This window comes from Vipera ursinii, assembly GCF_947247035.1.
Source record: "Vipera ursinii genome assembly, chromosome: 5".
NCBI lineage: Eukaryota > Metazoa > Chordata > Lepidosauria > Squamata > Viperidae > Vipera > Vipera ursinii.
In genome coordinates this window covers 5846948-5874636 of record NC_139518.1, presented here as the reverse complement: position 1 = coordinate 5874636, position 27689 = coordinate 5846948, and the positions used below count along the sequence as shown (strand labels likewise).

The 27689-nt window shown below is 41.9% G+C and overlaps 1 protein-coding gene across 1 annotated transcript; it reads right to left on the bottom strand.

Annotated features, from left to right (window-relative positions):
* Positions 1-1561: 1561 nt before the first annotated feature.
* Positions 1562-27398, bottom strand: LOC310641164 (cytochrome P450 2J2-like; the record flags this gene model as incomplete). The annotated part of the gene is made up of 9 exons (XM_083363994.1): positions 1562-1746; positions 4822-4963; positions 5084-5271; positions 9131-9272; positions 12086-12262; positions 14215-14375; positions 14563-14712; positions 20405-20567; positions 27228-27398. The coding sequence occupies 9 exons, from the start codon at positions 27396-27398 to the stop codon at positions 1562-1564; spliced, it is 1479 nt and encodes a 492-aa protein (XP_083220120.1).
* Positions 27399-27689: the final 291 nt, after the last annotated feature.

Genomic DNA, 27689 nt, shown 5'->3' with positions numbered 1-27689 from the left:
GTGAGATCACTCTCCATATACCAGGAAGCTCGCTGCTAGGACTCAGCTCTCTGTTTCGATTGTGTCATTCAGATCCAACTGGTTTCCAGGAGGCACTTGAGGAAATGTCCCACAAGCCTAGCAGGCCCTTCTGTTGGGAATTTACTCAGTCTCCATAATACTGGGATAGCAAAGGGACCAGGCAGGATTAAGCCCAAGGGGCCTCTTTCTTTGCATTGATTCAGAGGAAGATTTTGAATAAGAATTCTGGGAGAGGAATTGTCAGAAACTGGCAGAACTGGTGCAATACAAATAATCCTCAACTTATGGTCACAAGTGATCGCAAAGTTTTTGTTGTTAAGTGAGACATTTGTTAAGTGAGTTTTTTTTAATACCATTTCTATCCCGCCCTTCTCCGAAGACTCAGGATGGCTTACAATCTAAGCACAAATCAATGTGCTTAGCAATAGCCTTCATTCTATGTATATGCCTGCTTATTAGGGCTTTCGGGGCCCCCCAAGCGTCATTGTTACAAAGTCAGCTTATTGCCCCCAACAATCTGGGTCCTCATTTTACCTGCCTCGGAAGGATAGAAGGCTGAGTCAACCTTGAGCTGGTGGGACTCGAACCTGCAGTAATTGCAGGCAGCTGGTGTTACTTAAGGAGGTATTAGCCCACTGCTCCACCAAGGCTCCTTGGTTTTGACCCATTTTACAACTTTTCTTGCCTTGCTTGTTAAATAAATCACTGCAATTGATAAGTTAGTGACCCGGATGAAAGCGAATTTAGTTTCCCCATTGATTTTGCCCATCAGAAGATTGCAAACAGTGATCACATGATTTTGGGACACAGCAGTGGTCATAAACATGAACCATTTGCCAAGCTTCTGAATTTTGATCACAGGATCATGGGGATGCTGCAAAGGTTGTAACTTTAAAAAGTGGTCATAGTTCATTTCTCAGGGCAGTTGTAACGTTGAAAGGTCATTCAGTGAACTGTTGTAAGTTGAGAAGTACCTGTAATGGCAAAAATATTTGGGGAAGGTTATAGAGAAAGTGATTAGGCTGTAGAGGGCTTCAGATGAAGCACAGAATTAGATCCAGTCTAGGTTCAGCTCTAAGTGTGGAATGAAAAATGGATTGGTTGCTCTAGTGGATGCTCTGCCCTGGGTTGTGGATGGGAGCTACGCTCTTTCTTTGCCTGTTAGTTCTCTTAGCATCATTTCAACCCTTCAACCTTTTGGTCTATCTATGAGGTTTGCACAGAGTAGGGAACATGGTCCATAGCCGAAATTTAGTAAAAATGAAAAAGATATGAAAGATAAATGGAAAGTAATATGTTTTATTGGCACCTAAAAGGAAAGAAAGATAAAGCATGATAAGCATAGTTAGCACATTTTTCAAACCTAGTCATTGGTTGACCTTGTTAGGTATGTTGTGTGAACCCAGCAATAGGTTGAAGAAGTTTCAGTATTGAGTAAATAGAAGCAAAACACAATATTAAGTCAATAGGTACATAGGAAACATTTATCATACTGAATAGTTACTCTGTAATAATTTAATGCCTTTTATGCTATTTAGTTTTAAGCCTTTGTGGGAATAGCACACAGTTTGTAAGGGTGTGGATGCATTGCCACATTTACAATAGGGGCTTCATTGAGTTCTTTCACTCCTTCAGGCAACCGGAAGCTGAAGGCCCTCAACAGGCTGGTCACAAAGGTGAAGATCTCAATTCTTGCCAGCTGCTCTCCCAAACAGATGCGTTCACCTGTAGATATAAGAGCATGCATGAAGGGGATAATAATCAATTCTCTAGAATTTATCCCATCAGCAAGGAAACATGAAAGAAGATTGAATCTTCCTATCTTCTAGTATTGCTTTTTAGTTAGCACATTATTTAGTACACAGGAACAGCTTTGGGGGATAATGCTTTGAGTCTATTGATGTGGTTAGCCATTGGTCAAACTGCTTTGTTAAAGAGGTTTATGAGCCCTGGTGGGGCAGTGGTTAGAATGCAGTACTGAAGCTAACTCAGGTCACTGCCAGGAGTTTGATTATGACTGGCTCAAGATTAACTCATCCTTCCATTCTTCTGAGGTCGGTAAAACAAGGACCCAGATTGTTTGGGGCAATATGCTGATTCTGTAAACCACTTAGAGAGGGCTATAAAAGCACTATGAAGTGGTATATAAGTCTAAGTGCTAAGTGCTTGCTATTGCTAAACAGAAATAATGCCAATTTGAGCAGACCATCTATTTCTTTCAAACAAGAGATGACAAGACTGAACATCGACATCTTAGGAATCAGCAAACTAAAATAGACAGGAATGGGTAAATTTAATTCAGATGACCATCAGGTATACTACTGTGGGCAAGAACCCCACAGAAGAAATGATGTAGCCTTCATAGTCAATAAAAGAGTAGGAAAAGCAATACTGGGATACAATCCCCAAAATGACAGAATGATCTCAGTTCGAATCCAAGGCAAACCATTCAATATCGCAGTAGTCCAAGTCTATGCCCCAACCACCAGTGCTGAAGAGGATGAAATTGACTGGTTCTATGAAGGCCTACAGCACCTTATAGAACTAACACCAAAAAATGATGTCCTTATTATCATGGAGGATTGGAATGCTAAAGTAGGAAGCCAAAAGGTAACTGGAATAACAGACAAGTTTGGCCTTGGAGTACAAAATGAAGCAGGGCACAGGCTGTCAGAATTTTGTCAACAGAATACGATGGTCATAGCAAACACTCTTTTCCAACAACCCAAGAGACAGCTCTACACATGGACATCACCAGACAGTCAAGACAGAAATCAGATTGACTATGTGCTCTACAACCAAAGACGGAGAAGCTAGATGAATCAAAAGTTGGAATTAAGATTGCTGGAAGAAATATCAACAACCTAAGATATGCAGATGATACCACTCAAATGGCAGAAAGTGAAGAGGAACTAAAGAGCCTCATGTTGCGGGTGAAGAAGGAGAGTGCAAAAGTTGGGTTGAAACTTAACATTAAGAAAACCAAGATCATGGCATCTGGCCCTCTCAATTCCTGGCAAATAGATGGGGAAGAAATGGAGGTAGTGACAGATTTTATTTTCCTTGGCTCCAAGATCACCTCCTATGGGGACTGTAGTCAAGAAATTAAAAGACGCTTGCTGCTGGGGAGGAAAGCCATGGCAAATCTAGACAGCACACTAAAAAGCAGAGACATCACCCTGTCAACAAAAGTGCGTATAGTCAAGGCTATGGTTTTCCCAGTTGCAATGTATGGCTGTGAAAGTTGGACCATAAGAATGGCTGAGCACCAAAGAATTGAGGCCTTTGAACTCTGGTGCTGGAGAAGACTCCTGGTTCAAATCGGTCAGTCCTAGAGGAGATCAACCCTGACTACTCTTTAGATCGCCAGATCCTGAATTTGAAACTCAAATACTTTGGCCACCTATTGAGAAGGAAGGGCTCACTGGAGAGGAGCCTAATGCTGGGAAAGATTGAGGGCAAGAGAAGAAGGGGGCAATGGAGAATAACGTGGCTAGATGGAGTCACTGAAGCAGTAGGCATGAGCTTAAGTGAACTCCAGAAGATGGTAAAGGACAGGAAGGCCTGGAGGAACGTTGTCCATGTGGTCGCAATGGGTCAGATACGACTTCACAACTAACAGCGACAACAAAAACAACATCTTTTTCTTGCTCAGGAATCCCTGACCATAAAGGTGATGGGCAGGACCTTGGTACCAAATTGCATAGGAAGGTTTATAGTAAGGAGGAACACTATTGGTGATACTGATAAAGTCTTAGACTACCTTGTAACCTTTAACATGTAACCTTTAGCAATAGCAATAATAATAGCGGTTATAGTTATATACCACTCCACAGGGCTTTACCACATTCTTCTGAGCGATTTACATTGTCAGCATATTGCCCCCAACAATCAGGGTTCTCATTTTACTGACCTCAGAAGGATGGAAGGCTGAGTCAATCTTGACTCAGGATCGAAGAGCTGGCTGTGGGCAGTTCAAGCTTTAAGTGAACTAAGCAACCCAAACTCATTTTATTATAAGGTGGATGACATATTGATTAATTAAAACTGTCTTACTATGACCCTGAAGATGGAAGCAAGATGTATGCTGCTTTTAGTGATTATTTTATCATGATATGTATTTCCATGATTGGCATCATGGCAATGTATGCTTTTCAAAATTGCATAAAAGGGGGTCCACACCAAGCAGAGGTGTGCCCATTTGGAATTTGCTTCTTGATAGATCTTTTATTTACATATAAAAGGGTTTTTTTTCCTTTCCACCTGGCTGGTGTGGTTCATTGGGGCTGTATGTTTAGGTAAGAGGACCTGAGTTTTGGGGGACAACAATATTTTTTTGTCTCTATCATAACTGAAGCTTTGCCTTTTATGCCCTTTGTTATCAGCACCAGCAATAGAGAGAGATTCATTGGTGTACAAGCAGTACCAGACAGGATGAAAACACTGTTATAGGGGGAGCTCTGCAGCCATTAAAAATACGGAGCTCAATGCATCTAGGATGAAAACTCTGCGATGCAGATCCATCATTAGAAAGCTAAAAGTAGGTTTGCTTTCTTTGGATTTAGCTAATAATTCTCTCCCAAATAACAGAGATAATTGTGCAAAGCTCTACTGATTACTATCTAAATATAATTAGTGTTTCATTGTAGTTTAAACTTTGTAGCCTAAGAGGAATTTCTGACTCTCATGGTTTTGAAAGTAGAAGGAATAGAGATTCGTGGATTTTCTACTCAGAATAACAGAGTGATAGGGGTGGTCGGAATCTATAAGTGATAAACTGCTTTGGGCTCATGGACGTACCTATTCCGAAGGGCAGAAACTCTTCTCGTTTAATGAACTTCCCATCCTTATCTAAAAAATGATTTGGGTTGAATTCTTCAGGTGTCTCCCATTGTTCAGGGTCAAGAAGAACGGAGCGCAGATCTGGAAAAATCATGGTCCCCTGCAAAAATATTCAAACAATATTGATGAAATGTTTGGTTTTAGCTTGTCTTGATAGGCCCATATTTATTCATTTCCAAAGCAGTTTCTGAGAGCAGTGGCTCTTCTTAGCATTTCTCACCTTTGGAACGTGGTAACCCTTCACCATAACATCCTTTGTACTTTGCCTGGGGACCCCAAGTAGCAAGACACTTTTGAAACGCTGCATTTCATGAATCACGGCATTGGTGTAGGGCAGCTTCTTCTGATCCTGATAGGAAATTGAGGCCGAAGAACTAAAGGCTTCTTCAATCTCTTTCCGGGCTTTCTCTAAAAAAAACAATAGAAATAGAAGTTTCATTTTCATTATTATGTTTCATTTACTCGTTTCCAAATTCTAATCCTTAACCGAACTTTAGGACATAGAATAGCCTTTAGGGTATTAAATGTAATCCCATCCTTTTTAAAAAATATTATGAAGGAGAGCAGATTGAAAATGCATTTCCTGGGCTCTGATCATATCAGGTTCAGAATATTGATGCTAGCTGTTGATTCAGTTTAAATATTCCATGGAATCTTTTTCAATCTAAACTGTGTGCATAATTATTAGGCAAGTGAGTATTTTGACCGTATCATCATTTTTATGTGTATATTTTCCACCTCCAAGCTTTATCAGTCTGAATGCTTAGTGGATATAAGAATATCAGGTGATGTGTATTTGTGTAATGAGGGAGGGTTTGGCCTAAGGATATCAACACCCTTTATAAAGGTCTACATAATTATTAGGCAGCTTGTTTTCCTCAGGCAGAAAAGACATTCAATTGACTCTTAAAAAGTCAAATTTGTAAAAGGTCTTTTGGAGGGATGCAGCACTCTTGAAATTGCCACAGAACCATCAAATGTTTTGTTGGAAATGCTCCACAGGGTCGTAAGAAATTTGTTGAGAAAAAGAGACACACGTTAACTGCCAAAGATATGAGAAGAATCAAACATGAAGCTACCCAGGAACCTATTATCCTCCAGTGCTGACAAACTCCATATTTGCAACCTACCTGGGGTATCTTGAAGTACAAGGTGCTCCATGCTCAGAGATGTGGCCAAGGTAAGGAAGGCTGAAACCGACCACCACTGAACAAGACACATAAGATAAAATGGCAAGATTGAGCCAAGAAATCTCTGAAGACAGTTTTTTCAAAGGTTTTATGGACTGATGAGTTGTGAATGACTCTTGATGGAGCAGATGGATGGCCCCATGGCTGGATCAGTAATGCGCACAGAGCTCCACTTTGATTCAGACGCCAGAAAGGTGGAGGTGGGGTACTGGTATGAGCTGGTATTATTAAAGATGAGCTAGTTGGACTTTTTCAGGTTGAAGATGCACTCAAAATCATCTCATTTCATTTAGTCACCTGATAATTCTGCTCACTAATAGTTGCCCAATAACTGTGCACACATAGATATTCTTCTAAGAAAGACAAAACTACACTTTTACTTTCTTAAATATTAAATCCCAAAGCAATTTGAAAATCTGATTTTGTTTAAAGAAAGTTCTATAATTATCTTGAAAATAATGTGGATCAAATTTTTGCACAGCACTCATTTGTTTATTTATTTTTATTATTTTTTAAAGTCATTAAATGTATATGCTACCCATCTCACGGTTACAGTGACTCGGAAGGGGAAGCTTACAATATAATAAAAAAACAAAAGAAAAAAGATAATACAGAACAATTAAAATAAGGAGGATTAAATAAACTAAAAGCCAAGAGGATTGGTAACAAGGACTAGGGATCTTCTCTCTACCCTGCCAGTCACTCCCAAAGTAGCGCTCCTCTATCAGGTCCCCTGGGCAATTGGCAGAGCCAGGTTTTAAGACTCTTCCTGAACACCCGCAGGGTATGGGTAGACCTCACCTTCAGGAGGAGAAGAGTGTGAGTGCATGCTCACCCCTTTTGCACCAGCACTGGCATCGCTGTGAACATCTTGCCAGTGTGATCCTCACCATGAGCCTTGCGCCGGCGTCACCACCCCATTTGCGGAATGCTAATGCTTGTGGCCCCATTTGTGCACATGCATGCACAGCCAAATTTGCATGTTTGTGCATGCAGGAATAAAGGTATCTGCCCCTCCCTTTCCAACTGGGCCACTAACCAAGATATGTTGCAGAGTCCTGCCCTACACCCACTCCATAAAAGGCTTTAAATTCACCTTGAACTGGACCCAGAACCAAACTAGCAACCAGCGCAGCTCATGTAACAGTGGTGTTATATATGCCACCCAAGAGATCTCTGGAAGTAGCTGCACCACTGGATTTGCTACCAACTATAGCTTACAAATACTCTTCAAGGGTAGCCCAAGTAGAGCACATTGCAGGAATCCAACTGAGAGATTACAATGGCATGAGAGACCCTGCATGGATCCTCACAATTCATGAAAGCATACAATTGGCAAATAACATGAAATTACACAATGGGTGTCCTAGCCTTGATGCCACCTGCTCTTTCAGTTGGAGTCATGAGTCTGGAAGAACCACAAATTGCACACAGGATCTATCTGGCAACATGCAGTCCACTCATAACTAAAGATGATAAACCCCTAAATCCTTGAGTCTCTTTCAACCCACAGTGAATCCATCTTACCAAAAGAAGGTGTAGGGGTGACATGACAGCATTGTTCCAATATTTGAGGGGTGTCTTTAAAGATGAGTGGGGTCAAACTATTTTTCAAAGGACCAAAAGGCAAGACAAGAAACAATGATTGGATATTAACCAAGGATAGAAGCAACCTAGAACTATGAAGAAATTTCCTAACGATAAGAGTAATCAGCGATTGGAACAACTTGACTTTTGAAGTTGTGGGTGCTCCATCACTGGAGGCTTTTCAGAAGAGATTGGACAGTCACTTGCCTGGAATAGTATAGGTCTTCTGCTTGAGGAACATTCCTTCCAATTCTATTATACTACATTCTACCAGGGTGAAGCTGAAGCCTGTTTTCCCCCATGCAGACACCCAATGTGTCCAGGCATTGCAAGAAAAGAGGAGCAATTATGAACATGTTATCCCCATCCCACACCCTCCAGAGATCATCCACGCACTCTCCAAACTGCCACCATCCCGTTTGCACAGCTGCCATGTTCGTCCATGTTTGACGAATGCGGCAGGTCTCCGGACGGGACAGCGGCGGCTTGGAGAGGTGCGCGCACACCTCCGCCCTTCGGAAAGGTGCGCGCGCACCTCTCGGAACGGGCGGTGCCACTCTCCATTTGGAGAGGTGCGCATGCATCACTGCCCGTTTGAAGAGGTGCGCGCGCACCGGGCGGCTGGGAGCCGCAGGAGACGGCTCAAAGAGCCACATGCGGCTCCAGAGCCACGGGTTGGCGACCCATGGTCCAGAGGGTCTTGGGAAAAGTGGCAAAAATCCTGTCTATCTCAAATTCTTTGGCATGGCTTCCAGCCCTTCAACCCTTTCAGACTGGCACTGGGTCAGACTCAAGGCCACCTCTCTACTTCCCACCAGTTTCATTGGAGCATGGTGGCTCACATGGTTAGAATTTTCAGCTGACAATCTGCAAGACCTCGTTTGAGACCTGAGGGCTCCTTTGTTGTTGGGTGAGCTCCTGATATTTGCTGCAGCTCCTGCTGATCTAGCAGTGTGAAAGCTTGCAAACATGAATAGATAAATAGGTACCACTTTGGTGGGCTTATTTAGGGGACATGAAAGGAATCCCTAAAAGAACATTCCCCAGGCATCATGATGATAATAGTTAATACTTTTAACATCTTGGTACTTCCAACAATTTATGATAATGAACAGTCTGTTGTCCTAGTTGTGTCCCTCAGTGCTGCAGACAATGGCCCTAGATTGATTCCCCAGCCCTCCACCCAAATCTGTGGTCAGGGGTCTTCCCTGGTTGGCAGGATGAAAATATAAGCCTATTGTTATGAAGAATAGATTCAGTACCTCATTCAATAGCTTAGAACAGACATGTCAAACTCGTGACATCACGTGATGTCGCGCGAGTTATTGGAGCTTTTTCTCCATTGCCGGCAATGGAGTGGGCACAGTTTCATTGCGACTCATCCAGCCCACGGGCTGGCAGTTTGACACCCCTGGCTTAGAATTTAAAATAATTTCTGTATATTATAGAACCTGAGACTGGCCCTTGTTCCCATAGCTCTGATTTCTCACCTTGGATGTCAGGATGATTAGTCAAGAGGAGCAATGCCCACATCAGAGTAGCGAAAGTTGTCTCTGTCCCAGCACCAAAAAAATCAAAAATACACTGAACCAGGTTGTCTTCATTGTAGGTAGAGTTGGGGTCATTCCTGCTCTGATGTTTAAAATGGAAAATTAAAATTACAATGTATTCTATGCAAGTTTTCTTTAGGTTTTTTTTTTTGTCTCTATGTAGCAAGTCATGAGAGTAAACATATACCGGCTTCCGGTTTGCGATCGTGGTGCTGGTGGACTTTTGGGGAGATCGCTCCTTCCACCGGCCAGTTTTCTCCTGCCGGTGGACCCTGAAGAGGTTTTGAAGTCTCCTTGTAGTGGCAATGAGGATGAAGAGGCACCTAAGTGACTCCGGAAGGGTGACAGACCTCCTGTTTGATCCAGGGCAGCTGTTTGATCTGATGGGGAAAAGATCGGCCATTTATGGCCCATCATCAAGCTGCTGACAGCCGAGGCCAAACTTACTACCAAGCACCATGAAAGATCTCCTCAGATTCCCCAGTGATGAGGACATCGTCAAAATAGGGACATACACCAGGAATGCCCTTCAGAGTCCTCTCCATCACTTCCTGAAAAATCCCAGGAGCTACTGAGATACCAAACTGTAACTGGTTAACTCGGAAAGCTCCTCTATGTGTCACTATTGTTTGAGCGTCAGCTGCTTCCTTATTCACTGACAGCTGCTGATATACTTGCGCCAAATCAAGTTTTCCAAAGAGCGCACCACCTTGGACAGCGGTGAGAACCTGCCAGACTGATGGAACCGGCTAAGTGTACGGATTTAAGGCTCAGTTTACCGTAGCCTTATAACCAGCACATATTCTAATTTCTCCATTTGCCTTTAACGGAGTCACAATTGGAGTTTCCCAGTCTCCCCCATCCACCGGTTCTAACACTCCCTGTTCCACCAGTTTCTCCAGTTCACTCTCAATCTTATGTTTGAGCACGAATGGGACTCTTCGGGGCTTGATACGAACTGGTGGAATGTTCGGGTTTAGTTTAAATTTAATGGGAGGGCCCGTGTATTCCCCCAGCCTGTCATCGAATACGTCTGCAAATTAATTACAAACGGATTCAAGACGTTTGTGCTGATGCTATTCACTCCCCCCAACCAAATGCCCAGGGCATCAAACCAATCCAACCCTACTAAACTAGTTCTCCGCCCATTGGTCAGCAAAATATCTAAGGGATCCTGAAAGTCCTTAAACCCCACAGATACGGTGGCCTTTCCCCTGATTTTAATAGGGGTGTGCTGAAAATCTGACAGCTGTAAACTGGTGGGCTTTAAAGGAACCCTCTGCTTACTCTGATCGCAAATTCTTTTAAATGTCTCAGAGGAGATTACTGAGACTGCAGAGCTGGAGTCCAGCTCCATTGTGCAAGGTACCCCTTGCAGATGGACCTGTATTGTTATTTTTGGTTTGAGCAGCTGATGGACTGCCATGTGAGACACGGTCTGTCTGCTCTTTCCAGGGACTGAGGGATTGTGCCGGGGTTTGTGCCGAGTGAGAACAGTACCTTCAAGCTCTGATGCCATAGCTTGTAATTCATTCAGGCTGTCTCTGCTCTGATTCCGGCAGACAGCTGCAATGTGCCCCGTCTTGCTGCAGGAATGACACTTTATGGATCTGAACTGGCAGGTTGCTCGCAAATGGTTTTCCCCACAGCTGGCACATTTATGGTTGGATGAGTTGTCTCCCCTCAGTTCCTTGCAACTGCAGCTGCACACTGTGCTCTTGTTGGCTGATGATTGTCTCCACTGGCCCCCGTGGTTGTCCTGCCACGATGGATGCTTTCTGAGTCTATGCTGTACCGCATCTACCTCTGCCTCTTTGTCCAGATTGCTGCTTCCGCTGCTCGAAGCACACTCATGACGTATGGTCACTCCTGAGCTGCTGTTATTGCAGTGTGTGTGTTTGCCAGAGTCATTGGCTGCTTCGTAAGCCATCACCTTGTCTAAAACCTCCCACAGATTCATTGGTGGTTTTGCGAGGATCCTTTGTCGGCATTGCTGGTCTCTCAGTCCAAACACCACTCAATCCCTGATCCTGTCTTCAAGATCAGGAAATTTACACTGGCGAGCAGCCTGTCTCAGCGCTGAGATGAATTGTGAGGTTGGCTCACCCAGATGCTGGCTGCGCTGGATGAATTTATGCTGCCAATAGATTGGAGCTCTCCCTGGCATGAAATGCTCCTCCAACTTCTTTTTAAAATCAGCATAAGAAACATTTTCAACGGGCGTCAGTGAGCACAGACCCACGGCCACATCATACACATCCTGACCGCTTAGGCACAAAGCGCCGCTGCTTTCATTTTATCTTTTGTGATCTTGTTGATCATCAGGAACCCTTCGACTTCTCCCAGATGCACTCCCCATCTCTCTGGCTCATTGATGTTGAAACAAAATTCACTGGTCGCTCCAGATTTAGCCATGTTGCACTGGTCCTAGAATGCTGCTTCGTTAGGAAGGTCTCAGAATTTTTTTTCTGCCTTTCGCACTTCAGAGTGACTTCAGCTCTGATTGAAACAGCATCCCACCTTTGTTGCCACTGTTAGATCATGGGCTCTGGACCGCATGGCCAAGATGGATGACGCAGGACAACAGGGTTCAGCATAACTTTCTTTATTGATGTAGCACAGACTTGGTAAAAAAGGGGCAACTGCCCCTCTTATATACCTAGCCAGGTATACTTGGAACCAATCCCATTGTCCGGATTTCCTGCCAAAGACTGCCCTGCCAATCCTGACAGGGCACCCTGCCACCTGGTGGTGTCAGTGGCCATCTCTGTGAACATCTCCTATATACATATATACATAACAACAAGAGTCTAATATTGCAGAGGTACAATATAGTCCTTATTTAGAAGCAATCAGAAGTTAGAACTATTGTATTGAACTACAATAAACCCATACCTTCTCCATCTGAAGAAGATAGTGATCAATGAAATCTTGTGGCTCATGCAGACACCTTGATTCCTTGTGTTTCTCTACTTCCTCCTTTGCAAAGGAATTGATCACCTCTACTGAAGCCAAGAGATCCTTGTGAGGGCCCGGGAGATAGGTCATTATTCGTGGGAACATCATAAGCATCTAATAGAAATGGAAAAGGAAAGGTTGTTTATTTATTCATTTCCTACTGCAACTAAAGAAGACTCTCAGCAGTTTGCAGTAATAGACAGCACTTAATAACCAAAGAAAAACATTGCAAGCACATTGAAACATGGAAAACTTTACATGGTGACAGGTCCCAAAAGTCCTCCAGAAAAGCTGTTTCCAAATTCTTCCAGAAAAGAATCGTGTTAGAAGTAGATAGATTATTTTAAAGCTAATATAAAATTCTCTTATTTTCTCATTCTCTCCAGGAGCCTTTGTAATTATGGTAACCTATGGCTAATTGATTTAATAAATTAGACCAACTGGATTCACATGTGTGGGAATAAGCCAGAGAAATAAATATTTTGGGGAATATTAAATAGGCAAGATATATGTCCCCAAAGGATCTTAAAGGCAGAAAAGCAAGCCCAGTTTATCTTAATAGCCCCAAACAGAAACTCAGCAGAAACCAGCTTTTAGAAATGCAGAGGTAATAATCCATTCAGGAAGGTTAGAACCAGTATTTTAGAAGCTGATGAGATTAAGAAGACAAAGAACCCTAAAATCTACATATCCAACCCAAACTCTAAAAGACATGACCTTTGGTGACATAATAGGATCAACCCACCATCAGAATACCAAAAGGACACACTGAGACTCAGGTCAAAGTATATGACACAGGAATTACAAAGCCTCAAACAGGAACAGGGAATGACCTCAAAAGCCCCAAAAAGTATAAAAACCCACCACTCCCAGCTACATGTGGTCATCTTTCCCAGAGCCATCTTTCTGCCTGGCTCTTCTCTTCAATAAACTACAACCTTCTTTCTAAAGCAGTCACCATTTTGTTTATTCCCGGCTTGGACTGGACCGTAATGAAGACTTTTCTTCCAACACATGGCAGGCTAAACAATGAATTAACTATATGGGTTGAATTTTTGGTCTGTTAGCTTTTCATAATGGAATAATAGGGACCTTGGAGGTCTTCTAGTCTAACCCCCAGTTCACGCAACAGACTCTATATTATTTTAGACAATGGCTGGCCAATCTCTCCTTTAAAATCTCCAGTGGTGGAGCACCCACAACATCTGGAGGCAAGCCATTCCACTGGTTAATTCTTCTCCCTGTCAGGAAATTTCTCCTTCGTTCTAGCTTGGTTCACTCCTTGATTAGTTTCCATCCATTGCTTCGTGTCTTGTCTTAAGGGGCTTTGGAGAATAGGTTGACCCCCTCTTCTTTGCGGCAACCCTTTAGATATTGTACTGCTACCATGGCACCACTAGTCCTTCTTTTCACTAGATTAGATATACCCAATTCCTGCAGTTGTTCTTCATACGTTTTAGTCTCCTGCCCCCTAATCACCTTTCTTGATCTTCTTTGCACTTTTTCCAGAGTCTAAAGATCTTTTATATATCATGGCAACCAAAACTGAATGTAATATTCCACGTGTGGTCTTATCAAGGCCTTATAAATCAGTACTAAGCCTTCATGTGATCTTTATTCTATCCCTCTGTTAATGCAGCCTAGGACGGCATTGGCTTTTCTGGTGGCTGCAGCAAAAGAATTTCTTCATGGAAGTGATGGGCTTAAATCATAATGAAGTAGACGTTGCTTTGCTATTAAGAAAAAATTGAAAGAACTGTTCAATGTCAGACTGACCCAGGAAGTGGTGGACCATCTTTTATTGAGATATTCTGAGTATTTGTCCCAACTAAAGTACTAAGGCATTCAGGTGACACTGGACCAGTCCCTCTCTCTCAGCCCTAGAAAGTGGGAAATGGCAAACCACTTCCAAAATCTTGACAAGGAAACTGCAAAGACTTGTCTTGGCTACTGGGGATAATAGTACAATAGACAATTTCCAAGGCTTCCCCCATGAAATCCATTCGTGATTACATGAAAATATTCATGGAAATAGTTTTGTCTCTTGAACAGAAAACATTACTCACCACATGAAAAAAGTTACCACTGAATTTCACAATAAATTCAATTACTTGAATTAGCTTCTGGAAGCTTTCATCTTCAGGAGCAAACTGATGTCCAAAACTCAAAGCACATATGACATTAGAAACTGTATTTATTATTGGAATTGAAGGGTCAAATGGCTGTCCTGCAAATGAAGATATTTCATAATCAATTATTAAAGAACAGGACTTCTATGCAATGAACAACATTATTGGGAACTGAAATTGTTTCAAAAAATTAATTTTTTTTATCAAATATGTCTGTTCTTATTTGAAATACACAAATGGAAAAAAATTCTGCAGACACTTGAGTGATTACCCCAAATTGCATACCTTTCATTTTTTTAAATGTTTCCACCAACGTCTGAGCTGTGTCTTCTATGTGATGCTCAATGCTCTTCTTTCCCAGGCCCAGCTTCCGCAGAGAAGTGATGCCAATTTGTCGCTGCTGTCTCCAGATGTGGCCATTGGAGAAAATAATACCTGAGGGCATCAGCAGAGAATGATAAGTGATTCCTGAGGACATTCATGTTAAAAAATAAAACAGGTCTAGAAGTTAGGGGAGATTTCTATATATTTCATGTGTGTTTAGTTCTAACCACCTTCTTCCCCTCCCACCTCCCAGAGTTAAACAGGGGGGCTAATTATCCTTAAAAAGCAGAGTATTGCAATCCTGGACTTTTGTCCATCTGAATAGATCTAGAGTTTGATGTCTGCCTTCGGTGGTTTTCTCCTGACCATTCTTCTATCATGTTTCATTACAGATAGCCTCAACTTATGATCACAATTAGGACCAGAATTTCCATTGTTAAGCAACGTGGTTGTTAAGTGACTCATGCCCAATTTTATGATCTCTTTTGAGATGGTTCTTAAGCAAACTCATTGTTTTTAGTCGATTGAAACTTCAAATGGTTGTAAATCAAGAAGTACATGTAGTCCTCTCCTCCTAAAACTCTCTCTTTCCAACCACTTTCCCTCCCACCTGGGAATGTTTCTATGTACATGGAGTATATGCTTAGAGCTTAGAATGCTTTTCCCAGGCCAGGTTTCCTCCTTGCATTTATCAGAAAACAAAAATAGTTGATGGGTCTGGGTGATCATGGATGATGGACGGTGTTGCCACTTTCTCATTCTATCTGAGGTTTAGGAGCTCCGATTCAATGTATGTAAGTGTTTAAATTGATATCTTGATTTCAGGTACGATAATTAAAGCTGCTGATTTAATTCCAATTTTGGAAATTTTATTAGCTTAGAACAGATCCTCAACTAAACCTATTTCTTATACATAGTGTTAAGTATTGGGTTCCGATGCATAGAGAAGATGCCAGACAGATGAGTACAAACAAACTAATGTTTTATTAGCAGTCATTATCTGTACTAAGGGGTTAGGGCATACAAGCAAACTTATATACTTCCATACAGCCAATCAGATTGAACCTAACAATTCCACCACTAAAACTCCTGCCAGAACTGTTAGAGTTCAAACATGTGAATAGCTGTTTCCCAAAACCTAATACACAACACCCCTTTCCCCTATCAAGGATCAGACAGTATACTTATAACACCGCAACTTGGCATCTTACACTTAACTTTTATACAGTGAATGATTGACCCCATTCAAGATTATATGTATATTCTTCTATAATCCTTTCTCAAGATTATAAAACTCACTCCCAACCACCAACATTAATTCTGAGTGATTGACCCCACTCAAGGTAGAAGTTTGTCAATGCGAGCTTCTTGGACGTGTACTTATGGTTGCTGCCCGTAAGATCACAAACAGACCATTCTGCTGCTCTGCCAGTATCTCTGTACTGACAAGTGGTACACAATGACCCAGTATGAGTCTATGAGTAGACTTCTCTTGTAAGTTCCATTACAAAATGAAATATACAGATAAATTAACAAAATCCAAAAAAATAAGAGGCATGTCTTTCCAACTAGAATTCTTTACATACTTCTTTCTCTAATTGACCACATAATCTTTGAGATAGGCAGGTGGCCTATGAGGGCATGAGGAACGTCTCTGTGGTTCCCTCACCTTGTAGTGTACCAACTCATTTGGCATGCCCTGTGAACCAGTGTCCCTCTCAGTTGGATACTCCGAAGAATTTCTCTGGCTGGCCGTGTCTGGTAGGCCCACCCCAGAGTCAGATCCTGAAACAGGATCAGCACAGTGGTCCGTGATGATGGGTTGATCCACTCGTTGCAGGGGTTCTTGTTGCACCTCTGTCTCCACTGGATCCTCCTCAGACTGGAACTCAACTGAATGCTGAAATTGCTGGTAGGGTGAATAGGAGCTAACTTGTGTGTCAGCTTGAGAGCTATGGGAGGGATTGTCACCTACGCTTAGTGACTGTTCTGGAAATCGTTTCCTTAATTGATCTATGTGCCATCTCACTAGATGCCCTCCCTCCACCCCTACTGTGTAAGATACAGGCCCCGTTTTGTCAACCAACTTCCCTGGAACCCACAAGTGTCCTGGTCCATAGTTCCTGGCCCAGACCATGTCACCTGGTTGTAGTCCCCTTGGGGGCTTGGGATGAGCAGCATCGGATGCCACTCTGTCAGGTTGCAGTCTGTCCAGTTTGGTAATGAGGCGTTTGCCCCAGCGCAACTCCGCAGGGCTTTTCCCCGTGGAAGTACAAGGTGTGGAGTGCTGGCAAAGTAAAAAGTCTGCGAGCCTGTGAGGCCAGTCACCTGTGATGATGTGCTTTAGTGAGTCTTTGGTTGTTCTTACCATCCGTTCTGCTTGACAATTGGACGACGGGTGGAAGGGCACAGATGTGGCGTGTCTAATCATGTTTGCTCTCAGGAAGGCCTGAAATTCAGCAGTGGTAAATTGACTTCCATTATCAGAAACTATGACATCAGGAAGCCCATGAGTGGCAAAAAGTTTCCTGAGTACCTGGATTGTTTTGGCTGAGGTCATGCTAGAGACTGGAACAACTTCCAGCCATTTTGAATGACTATCAACAATAATTAGAAAGAGCTGCCCCTGAAATGGGCCAGCGTAATTGATGTGGACCCTGGACCAGGGTGTGTGTGTTGGCTCCCATCTGTGAACAGGTGCCTGAGGCATCTTGGGTCTAGACCTTTGACAAATATAACACCCATGTACCTGCTCTTCAACAGCCTTGTCTAATAAAGGCTACCACAAGTAGCTCCTGGCTAACACTTTCATTCACACTATACCAGGGTGTCCCTCATGTAGAGAGTGTAGTACCCTATCGCTTAAGACAGATGGAATGATAACCCTATTTCCCCATAGTAAACACCCTTTGTGGGCTGATAACTCATGCCTTCTTAAAAAATGAGCTTGGAATTCAGGACCCGGACTTTTGTCTTGCCACCCTGTGAAAACCCATGATAGAACTTTGCTCAGAATCTTGTCTGAAGCAGTTTCAGCTGCTATGTCCCCTGCGTGAAGGGGAAATTCTGGTAAATCTTGAATGGACAGTATTTGGGCAGCAGGGGCTGGATCTGGATCAATAGATTGTAAGGGAAGCCTACTTAGGCCATCAGCATGGCCCATTTCTTTCCCAGGTTTGTGAATTATTTTAAAGCTATAGGCAGATAAGAATATGGACCATCTAAGCATCCTTGGTGAGACTATATGAGGGGTTTGCTTGTCAGTTGTGAATAAACCTAAGAGAGGCTTATGGTCAGTAAACACAGTGAAATTCCTACCATACAGGTAATCGTGGAATTTTTTGACCCCAGCAACAATAGCCAAAGCTTCCTTGTCTATCTGAGCATAATTCCTTTCAGCCTTTGATAGGGTTCTTAATATTGCGCTGCTAAAAGTCTCGCTGCTGTAATTAAATTCAACATCAATTTAATATCTACAACGGTGGTATCTGTGATAATACCCAATAAAAACAATTGCGGAGAAAACTTTATCCTTTTCTTGAATATTTGTAGTTGTAGTTTGTGTTGGCTGTCTCGGAAACGACTTCGGCAAACTGTCGCAATGTGCCCCGATCGACCGCAGGCCCGACACATGGCCGACTGGAACTTGCAGTTCATTCTTGCATGGTTGCCACTGCAACCCCCACACCTCGAGAAGAAAACGGCCTTCTACTTGCTCCCTCTGTGCTCACGTCCTCGTTCTCGCGGCTCTGTCTTTTTCTGAAACTTGTCCACTTCTGTTTCCTCTTCAACTGCGTTTTCATTGTAAGAAATGGCCTCATGTGGTATTGTTTCTTCCGGCTTACTGTGTTTGGACGTCTGAACCACCTGGACGGCACCGCCGGCTGCTTCGTCAGCCATGATTTCGTCTTGCGCGTTCTGGAGGGTTAGGTTGGGCCTAGCGAACAGTCTTTGTTCCAACGCCTTGTCTCTCAGGCCACACACGAGCTGGTCTTGCAGACGCTCATCTAAGTTGGAAAACCTATAGAGTCTAGCGGCCTGGCATAGGGCCATGATGAATTCTGATGCAGTTTCCCCAGGGCGTTGCACTCGTTGATCAAATCGGAACTGCCAGGCCATCTCCGACATTCTGGACTTGAAGTGAGTGTTCAGCTTTTGTTTAAGATCAGCGAATGAGACGGTTTCAATGGGTGTTGGGGCGAATAAGCTTTCGGCCACGTTGAATGTTGCAGGCCCGCTTATGCAGAGTAGTGTCGCCTCTTTCAAGCCATACTCTGTGATCTGATTTGCCCGCAAGTAATTTTCTATTTGTCCAAGGTGCGATGGCCACTGTTCGGGGTGGTGGATGTTGAATTCGCGAGGCTGGCCGACTTTCGGCATCTTCCTTCCTTCTCAACTGGATCCTGCTTCGCCAACTCAGATGGATTGTTCTCAGCATGAGGCCGCTAGTGTGCTGAATTAGCCAGCCAATAGAGGGGGGGGGAAAGATGCCTCTTTCCTCCAGCACGTGAAGCTGTCCCCTCGTGACTTCAGCTCTCAGGCGAAGCAGGATCCCACCTTTGTTGCCACTGTTAAGTATTGGGTTCTGACGCGTAGAGAAGATGCCAGGCAGATGAGTACAAACAAACTAATGTTTCATTAGCAGTCATTATCTGTACTAAGGGGTTAGGGCATACAAGCAAGCTTACTGTATATACTTTCGTACAGCCAATCAGATTGAACCTAACAATCCCGCCACTAAAACTCCTGCCAGAACTGTTAGAGTTCAAACATGTGAATAGCTGTTTCCCAAAACCTAATACACAACACATAGAAAGCTCATGGTTATGTATGTGGGTAGTCAGTATGAAATTGGTGCCCTTGGGTGGGTTGGCCATATAGAGAGAATTGGTGAAAATCAAGTCTGAAGGAAGAGGCAAAATTTGAAGGAAGAGGCAAAATTTGAAGGAAGAGGCAAGATATGAAACAAAGGAAAGGGCTGAAGAGGTAAGGGAAGATTGGGGAGGTTTTCGTTGAATGGGGATGATGAGAGCCTGAAAAAAGAGGTAGACGTTTAGTGAAAAAGAAGTAATGCCTTTAAGTCAATATATGAATGTAATGGACAAGATAAAAAGCAGTTGAGACATGTAATAATTTGACGTCAATTGGATTAGAGCAATATTTTTGTTCCTTATCTCCTGACTTTAAATCATTTTCTTTATCCTTTACTTACCTTCCCTCCCAAGTTATGCAGTTTGCATAATATATTAAAGTGACAAAGTATCCTGCACTCATCCAACTCAGTAAACCACAAAACAATATGCAAAAATCTAAGTCAGATAACTACTGTCCTACTCTGAGGTACAATGAAGAGAAGGACGAGGGGTGACATAATAGCAGTGTTCCAGTATCTCAGGGGCTGCCCCAAAGAAGAGGGAGTCAAGCTATTCTCCAAAGCACCTGAAGGCAGGACAAGAAGCAACAGATGGAAACTAATCAAGGAGAGAAGCAACCTAGAACTAAGGAGAAACTTCCTGACAGTTAGAACAATTAACCAGTGGAACAACCGGCCTCCAGAAGCTGTGAATGCTCCAACACTGGAGGTTTTTAAGAAGAGACTGGACAGCCATTTGCCTGAAATGGTATAGGGTTTCCTGCCTAAGCAGGGGGTTGGACTAGATGACCTCCAAAGTCCCTTCCAACATTATTATTATTATTATTATTATTATTATTATTATTATTATTATTATTATTATTATTATTATTATTATTACAAATGGTAACAGTGGTTATTTAGATACAATTCCTTACTATTTGCACTTACCCCTTTTTTTCCCCAAAGCGGTCATGAAATCATCCTCTGGTCTATCAGAAAATTCCTCTGGGAAGCTGTCCATTACTTCTTTCACAGTTTTGAATCCAGACAGCACTACTACAAGGCGATGTCCAATCCACATGGAGTATATATTTCCATATCGTTTTACAGGCTGCCAAGTGAATCAAAGTTGAGAAATGTTATAATCAAATAAAACAGATTATTCCTAAGCGGTCCTTGGTGCTTTCTAATCTTGCTTGTTTTCATTTCTTTCATTTAATTATGCTAATTAGGTAACACCATCCTTGCAAGTAAGGAGTGCTGTTTGCTGTCACTTTATGTCCTGATGTCTTTCATATCTGGGTGGGTGGGGGCGGTCTTAGGGATTCTTCGGTGGGGCTGTTTACTAATGGCTCTGTGGCAGTTTCTTGATTGGGGTATTGCTTACTTGATTGTTGGTCTGAAGGTGACCTTGGAGTTAATCTATGCTGATCTGAGTGCTAATTACTGGTGGAGAAGTGCTCCAGTCTCTTTCTCTTCTGGGCTGAGATTAATAAATGTTGTTAATCTCTATGTGATCTATTGATTATGTATCTACGTGTCTATTGAGCATTGATTATTTATAGTTAATATGCCACTTACAGTCTTTCCTAAATCCTCACTTCTAAGATTTTTCACCATATGCGATTATCTGCTCTTTGAAAATTTATTCCCTCCACCCCCAGATTTCTGCCAAAAACTTCTGTGCTTGTATTTCCTTTATTTTCCTGGGCTGTGCCTTTCTCTTTGTTTCTGCTTGAAACATCTATTTCCTGCATTCCCCCTTGCCTTGGATGAGAGATGGCCTTCTCACTTCCCAATCCTCCTGTGATTGACAGATATGTGAGCCACAGTTTGTCTATGAGTCACATCCTTTGAACACCACCATTTGGATGGTCTTCAGCGGCTTTCTTAGCCTCTCTGCCTTCTGCTTTTTTCAGCCATCCACTCCTCAACTTTCCAACTCCAGCTATATTGAGAGAACATTCTAGAGACTTGGGCTGCTGAACTAAACATGAATTAAAATTGGCTACAAGAGTAGTACTATCCATATGAATTATTAGGTAAGTTGTTAAAATAATTGATTGGCTGTCTTTCTTTCTTTCTTTTTGTTCTATTTTTATTTTATTCACAGAAAAAGTTAAAATACAAAACTCCAAAAATATTTAAAAAACAAAGAAAAAATAGAAAACAAACATTTTTAAAAGTGCATTTAAAAAGAAAAACTAACACACGTACACATATTACCCCCCCAGTTGTATAGATTAATTCATTGCTACAATATTAGTTTTCCACCACTTGAGAAACTACCCCCCAATTTTTAAATTTCTAAAAATTGTTAACCAGTCATCTATATATTATATTGAGAAAGTAGATAATAATAATAATAATAATAATAATAATAATAATAATAATAATAATAATAATAATAATAATAATAATAATAATAATAGCAAAATTAAAGTTCCAAAATCCTCTGTTAAGAAATTGTTATTTTAATCAACTCATAGAAAATCTACCATGGGATCTTTGTTGTTGTTGTCAGTTGAGAACTCGTGTCCGACCCATCGCGACCCTATGGACAATGTTCCTCCAGGCCTTCCTGTCCTCTACCATCTTCTGGAGTCCATTTAAGCTCACGCCTACTGCTTCAGTGACTCCATCCAGCCACCTCATTCTCTGTCATCCCCTTTTTCTATTGCCCTCAATCTTTCCCAGCATTAGGCTCTTCTCCAGTGAGTCCTTCCTTCTCATTAGGTGGCCAAAGTATTTGAGTTTTAGCTTCAGGATCTGGCCTTCTAAAGAGCAGTCAGGGTTGATCTCCTCTAGGACTGACTGGTTTGATCGCCTTGCAGTCCAAGGGACTCGCAGGAGTCTTCTCCAGCACCATAGTTCAAAGGCTTCAATTCTTTGGCGCTCAGCCTTTCTTATGGTCCAACTTTCACTGCCATACATTGCAACTGGGAAGACCTTGACTATACGCACTTTTGATGACAGGGTGATGTCTCTGCTTTTTAGTGTGCTGTCTAGATTTGCCATGGCTTTCCTCCCGAGGAGCAAGCGTCTTTTAATTTCTTGGCTACAGTCCCCATCTGCAGTGATCTTGGAGCCCAGGAAAATAAAATCTGTCACTACCTCCATTTTTCCCCCATCTATTTGCCAGGAATTGAGAGGGCCAGATGCCATGATCTTGGTTTTCTTAATGTTAAGTTTCAACCCAACTTTTGCACTCTCCTTCTTCACTCGCAACAAGAGGCTCTTTAGTTCCTCTTCACTTTCTGCCATTAGAGTGGTAGCATCTGCATATCTTAGGTTGTTGATGTTTCTTCCGGCAATCTTAATTCCAACTTTTGATTCATCTAGCCCTGCCTTTCTCATGATGTGCTCTGCATATAAGTTAAATAGACAAGGCAGCAGTATACAGCCTTGCCGGACTCCTTTCCCAATTTTGAAACAATCAGTGGTTCCATGTCCAGTTCTCACTGTTGCTTCTTGGCCCGCATATTGGTTTCTCTAAAGACAAATAAGATGGTCTGGTACGCCCATCTCCTTAAGAACTTGCCACAGTTTGTTGTGATCCACACAATCAAAGGCTTTAGCATAGTGAATGAAGCAAAAGTAGATGTTTTTCTGGAACTCTCTAGCTTTCTCCATGATCCAGCGTATGTTAGCAATTTGATCTCTAGTTCCTCTGCTTCTTTGAAATCCTGCCTGTACTTCTGGTAGTTCTCGATCCACATACTGCTGGAGTCTGGCTTGTAGGATTTTAAGCATAACTTTACTAGCATGAGAAATGAGTGCAATGGTGCGATAGTTTGAACATTCTTTGGCACTGCCTTTCTTTGGAATTGGAATGTAAACTGATCTTTTCCAATCCTGTGGCCACTGTTGAGTTTTCCAAATTTGCTGGCAAATTGAGTGTAGCACTTTTACTGCATCGTCTTTTAAGATTTTGAATAGCTCAGCTGGAATACTGTCACCTCCACTAGCTTTGTTGTTGCTCAGCTTTTCTAAGGCCCACTTCACTTCACATTCTAGGATGTCTGGCTCGAGGTTCATGACCACTTCATTGTGATTATCAGGGACGTTAAGCTCATTCTTGTATAGTTCTTCTGTGTAATTTTTCCACCTCCTCTTAATCTCTTCTGCCTCTGTTAGGTCCCTGCCAGTTTGGTCCTTTATCATGCCCATTTTTGCATGAAACATTCCCTTCATCTCTCCAATTTTCTTGAAAAGATCTCTGGTCCTCCCTATTCTATTGTTTTCTTCTATTTCTTTGCATTGTTCATTTAAGAAGGCATTCTTATCTCTTCTAGCTATTCTTTGGAATTCTGCATTTAATTGGGCATATCTTTCTTTTTCTCCCTTGCCTTTCGCTTCCTTCCTTTCCTCAGCTATTTGCAAAGCTTCTTCAGACAGCCATTTTGCTTTCTTGCATTTCCTTTTCTTTGGGATGGTTTTGGTTGCTACCTGTTGTACAATGTTGCGAACCTCTGTCCATAGTTCTTCAGGCACTCTGTCTATCACATCTAATTCCTTAAATGTATTTGTCACCTCTACTGTATATTGAACAGGGATATGATTTAATTCATACCTGATTGGCCTAGCGCTTTTCCCTACTTTCTTTAATTTAAGCCTAAACTTTGCAACAAGAAGCTCATGGTCTGAGCCACAGTCAGCTCCTGGTCTTGTTTTTACTGACTGTATAGAGCTTCTCCATCTTTGGCTGCAGAGTATATAGTCAATCTTATTTCTGTGTTGACCGTCTGGTGATGTCCATGTGTAGAGCCGTCTCTTGGGTTGTTGGAAAAGAGTGTTTGCTATGACCATCGTATTCTCTTGATAAAATTCCATCAGCCTGTGCCTTGCTTCATTTTGTACTCCAAGGCCAAACTTGCCTGTTATTCCGGTTATCTTTTGGCTTCCTACTTTAGCATTCCAATCCCCCATGATGATAAGGACATCATTTTTTGGTGTTAGTTCTATAAGGTGCTATAGGGCTTCATAGGTAAAATAAAGCTAAAGGTTCCCCCGCACATGCGTGCTAGTCGTTTCCGACTCTAGGGGCCGGTGCTCATCTCTGTTTCAAAGCCGAAGAGCCAGCGTTTGTCCGAGGACGTCTCTGTGGTCATGTGGCCGGCATGACTAGACGCCAAAGGCGCACGGAACGCTGTTACCTTCCCACCGTAGTGGTCCCTATTTTTCTACTTGCATTTTTACATGCTTTCGAACTGCTCGGTGGGCAGAAGCTGGGACGAGTAACAGGCGCTCACTCTGTTACGCGGCACTCGGGATTCGACCCGCCAAACTGCCGACCTTCTGATCGACAAGCTCAGCGTCCTAACCCACTGAGCCACCGCGTCCCTTGTATAGGGCTTCATAGAACCGGTCAATTTCATCCTCTTCAGCACCGGTGGTTGGGGCATAGACTTGGACTACTGTGATATTGAATGGTTTGCCTTGGATTCAAACTGAGATCATTCTGTCATTTTGAGGATTGTATCCCAGTATTGCTTTTCCTACTTTTTTATTGAGTATGAAGGCTACTCCATTTCTTCTGAGGGATTCTTGCCCACAGTAGTATACCTGATGGTCATCTGAATTAAATTCACCCATTCCTGTCCATTTTAGTTCGCTGATACCTAAGATGTCGATGTTCAGTCTTGTCATCTCTTGTTTGACCACGTCCAGGTTTCCTTGATTCATGGATCTTACATTCCAGGTTCCTATGGAGAAAAAAATCTTTACAGCATTGGACTTTCCTTTCACCACCAGACATATCCACAGCTGAGCATCCTTTCGGCTTTGGCCCAGTCGCTTCATTCTTTCTGGTGCTACTAGTACTAGCCCTCTGCTCTTCCCTAGTAGCATATTGGACGCCTTCCGACCTGAGGGGCTCATCTTCCAGCGTCATATCGTTTTGCCTTTTGGTACTGTCCATAGGGTTTTCATGGCAAAGATACTGGAGTGGTTTGCCATTTCCTTCTCCAGTGGATCACGTTTTGTCAGAACTCTCTGCTATGACCTTTCCGTCTTGGGTGGCCATGCACGGCATAGCTCATAGCTTCATTGAATTACGCAAGCCCCTTTGCCACAACAAGGCAGTAAACCATGAAGGGGACCATGGCATCTTATCTATCCCAAATCATCCCAAGACTTAACAGTAATTCATCCTAGATTAAATATCAATATTTATTTCTCAATACTAGATCTTTTCAATATTTGTCTGGTTAAATATAATCAATTTTATCTCCAAAGTTGGTCTATTTACCCAAAAAGGTCCTGATGAAATTGTTTTCTAGTTAAGTGTGATAAATCCATTCCCCAAATTGCCTTCAATCATCCTAGGGAAAATGAATTTATCACTTCTCCACTCAGTTAGGTTTCTGCTGTTGTAAAAGAATTCAGACTTGAACTTCATGGAGGTGTATGCAATCAACTCAAGTCAGTTCTCAATCTGTACAGTCCATATTTCTTAGAAATGAATCTGCTGCTTTAAAACCACATTCTTTTTCTGAATTTAATTTATCCACAGCTACATGCATCTGAATATTTTCCAAACCCATTAACATTTCATCAAACTTTTTAAAAAGGCTTTAAAAACTAAGGATTGCATGTTATCAAAATTTTTGTCAGATATCAGATATATTTGCTGGTCTCTAATCTGATAAATTGTTGCTTTGTGTAATTTAGCAATGATACATGGAAAAAAACAGGTAACACAAAATCCTGAAGCAAAGTAAGAAGTAGATAATGAAGCAGGGAAAATACAGTATTTTCTGGATATTTTGATGGAAAGTTAAAAGAAAAAGAAGAAAATAAACTCCAAATATTTTGCAAAATGAATAAAATGCAAAAACTCTGTGGTGAGAGTCCAATATAGGTGTAAATCAAATGAAAGTATTTCCACTATCCAAGAACATGCTATATTTCATTACAGAAAAGCAAACTTTATTCTTAACAATCAAATAAATCAAAAGGAAAATGAAAAAAAAAGAATTTTTAAAGTCCAACAAGGGGTTAAAACAAATCAGCATTCTGCCAGCCAGTCTACTTTTAAAGATAAAAGACAGAGTAAAACAAAAGATTCAAAAAGTGAAGGTAAAACCCAGGGATGCTTAAGAAAACGAACTGCTGAGAGGACGATGGATGATTGGTAACTTTCTGATCATTCAATGGGGACCTGGAATCTTCACAATTCCTCTTCATGAGCTCTCTTGGCTCATTCCTAAGTGCTCTCATTCAAATCCAGGGAGCAGCACTGCTAGAGAACCAGCTTTGGAAGCAAAATCAGCAGATAGTTGGCAGGAAAATGAAAAAATCCTACCATTCAATAGTCAACTTTAAGAGGAAATACTTCCTTGTAATATCATGACTCATGCAGATAGCGGAAATAGATTTTAGTCTAGAACAAAGATCCATAGAGCTTTTGAAATCATTATAAAATGTCTAGCTTCATTTAGGCAGAATGAAGGAGAAACCATCCTTCTCTGAAGAACTGGTTCCATTATCAAACATTTCTTGGTAAGACTGAAGTAGAATCTGCTGCCTAAAATCTCAGCCCCATTGATTTCACATCCTGCTCTGTGAAACGGTGATGAGCAGGTCTTGGCTTGGATAGTCTGACATGAAGAGGAAAATAATCAAGTGTCATCACTATCATTTAATTAATTATATTCCTCATCACACAAGAATATTTACTAGGTTAATACATTTTTCTACAGTTATGCTACAGAGAAAATAATTGAGAATAATTTTATATATTTTTGGTTAATTGTTTAGAATGAAATACCTTCCGAAAATAATCTTCGCGAAGCCAAAATCCATAATCCCACAAGTTCCCAATGAGGGGTAGAGCCAAAGAACCGGGAGGCAAATGTCTTCGGGTCCAAAGTTGTCTCAGGAAGTTGTGAATCAGCAGAGCAAGCAGCAAAAGAAACAAAATTGTCCCTACAGTTATCATTTTTACAGCCTCTTTTTTCTTTGATCCTCACTTGTGGATCTGAAGATGGTTGTATCCTTTTGTCTGATGCTTTCCCCCCCTGTTTTATATACTCCATTGATGGGAAACAAATAGCAACATGATGCTGATGCTCTGCCTCATTCGTGATGGAACTTTGTCAAGAAGATATTATCACACTAACTCAGGTTAATGAGGTTGCCTCTGACCATGTCCCACAAATATTACAGAGGTAGAGATTATTATTTTTAAAGTCAAGGGTTGTGTAATCCATTTTGTCCCAAACATTATAGT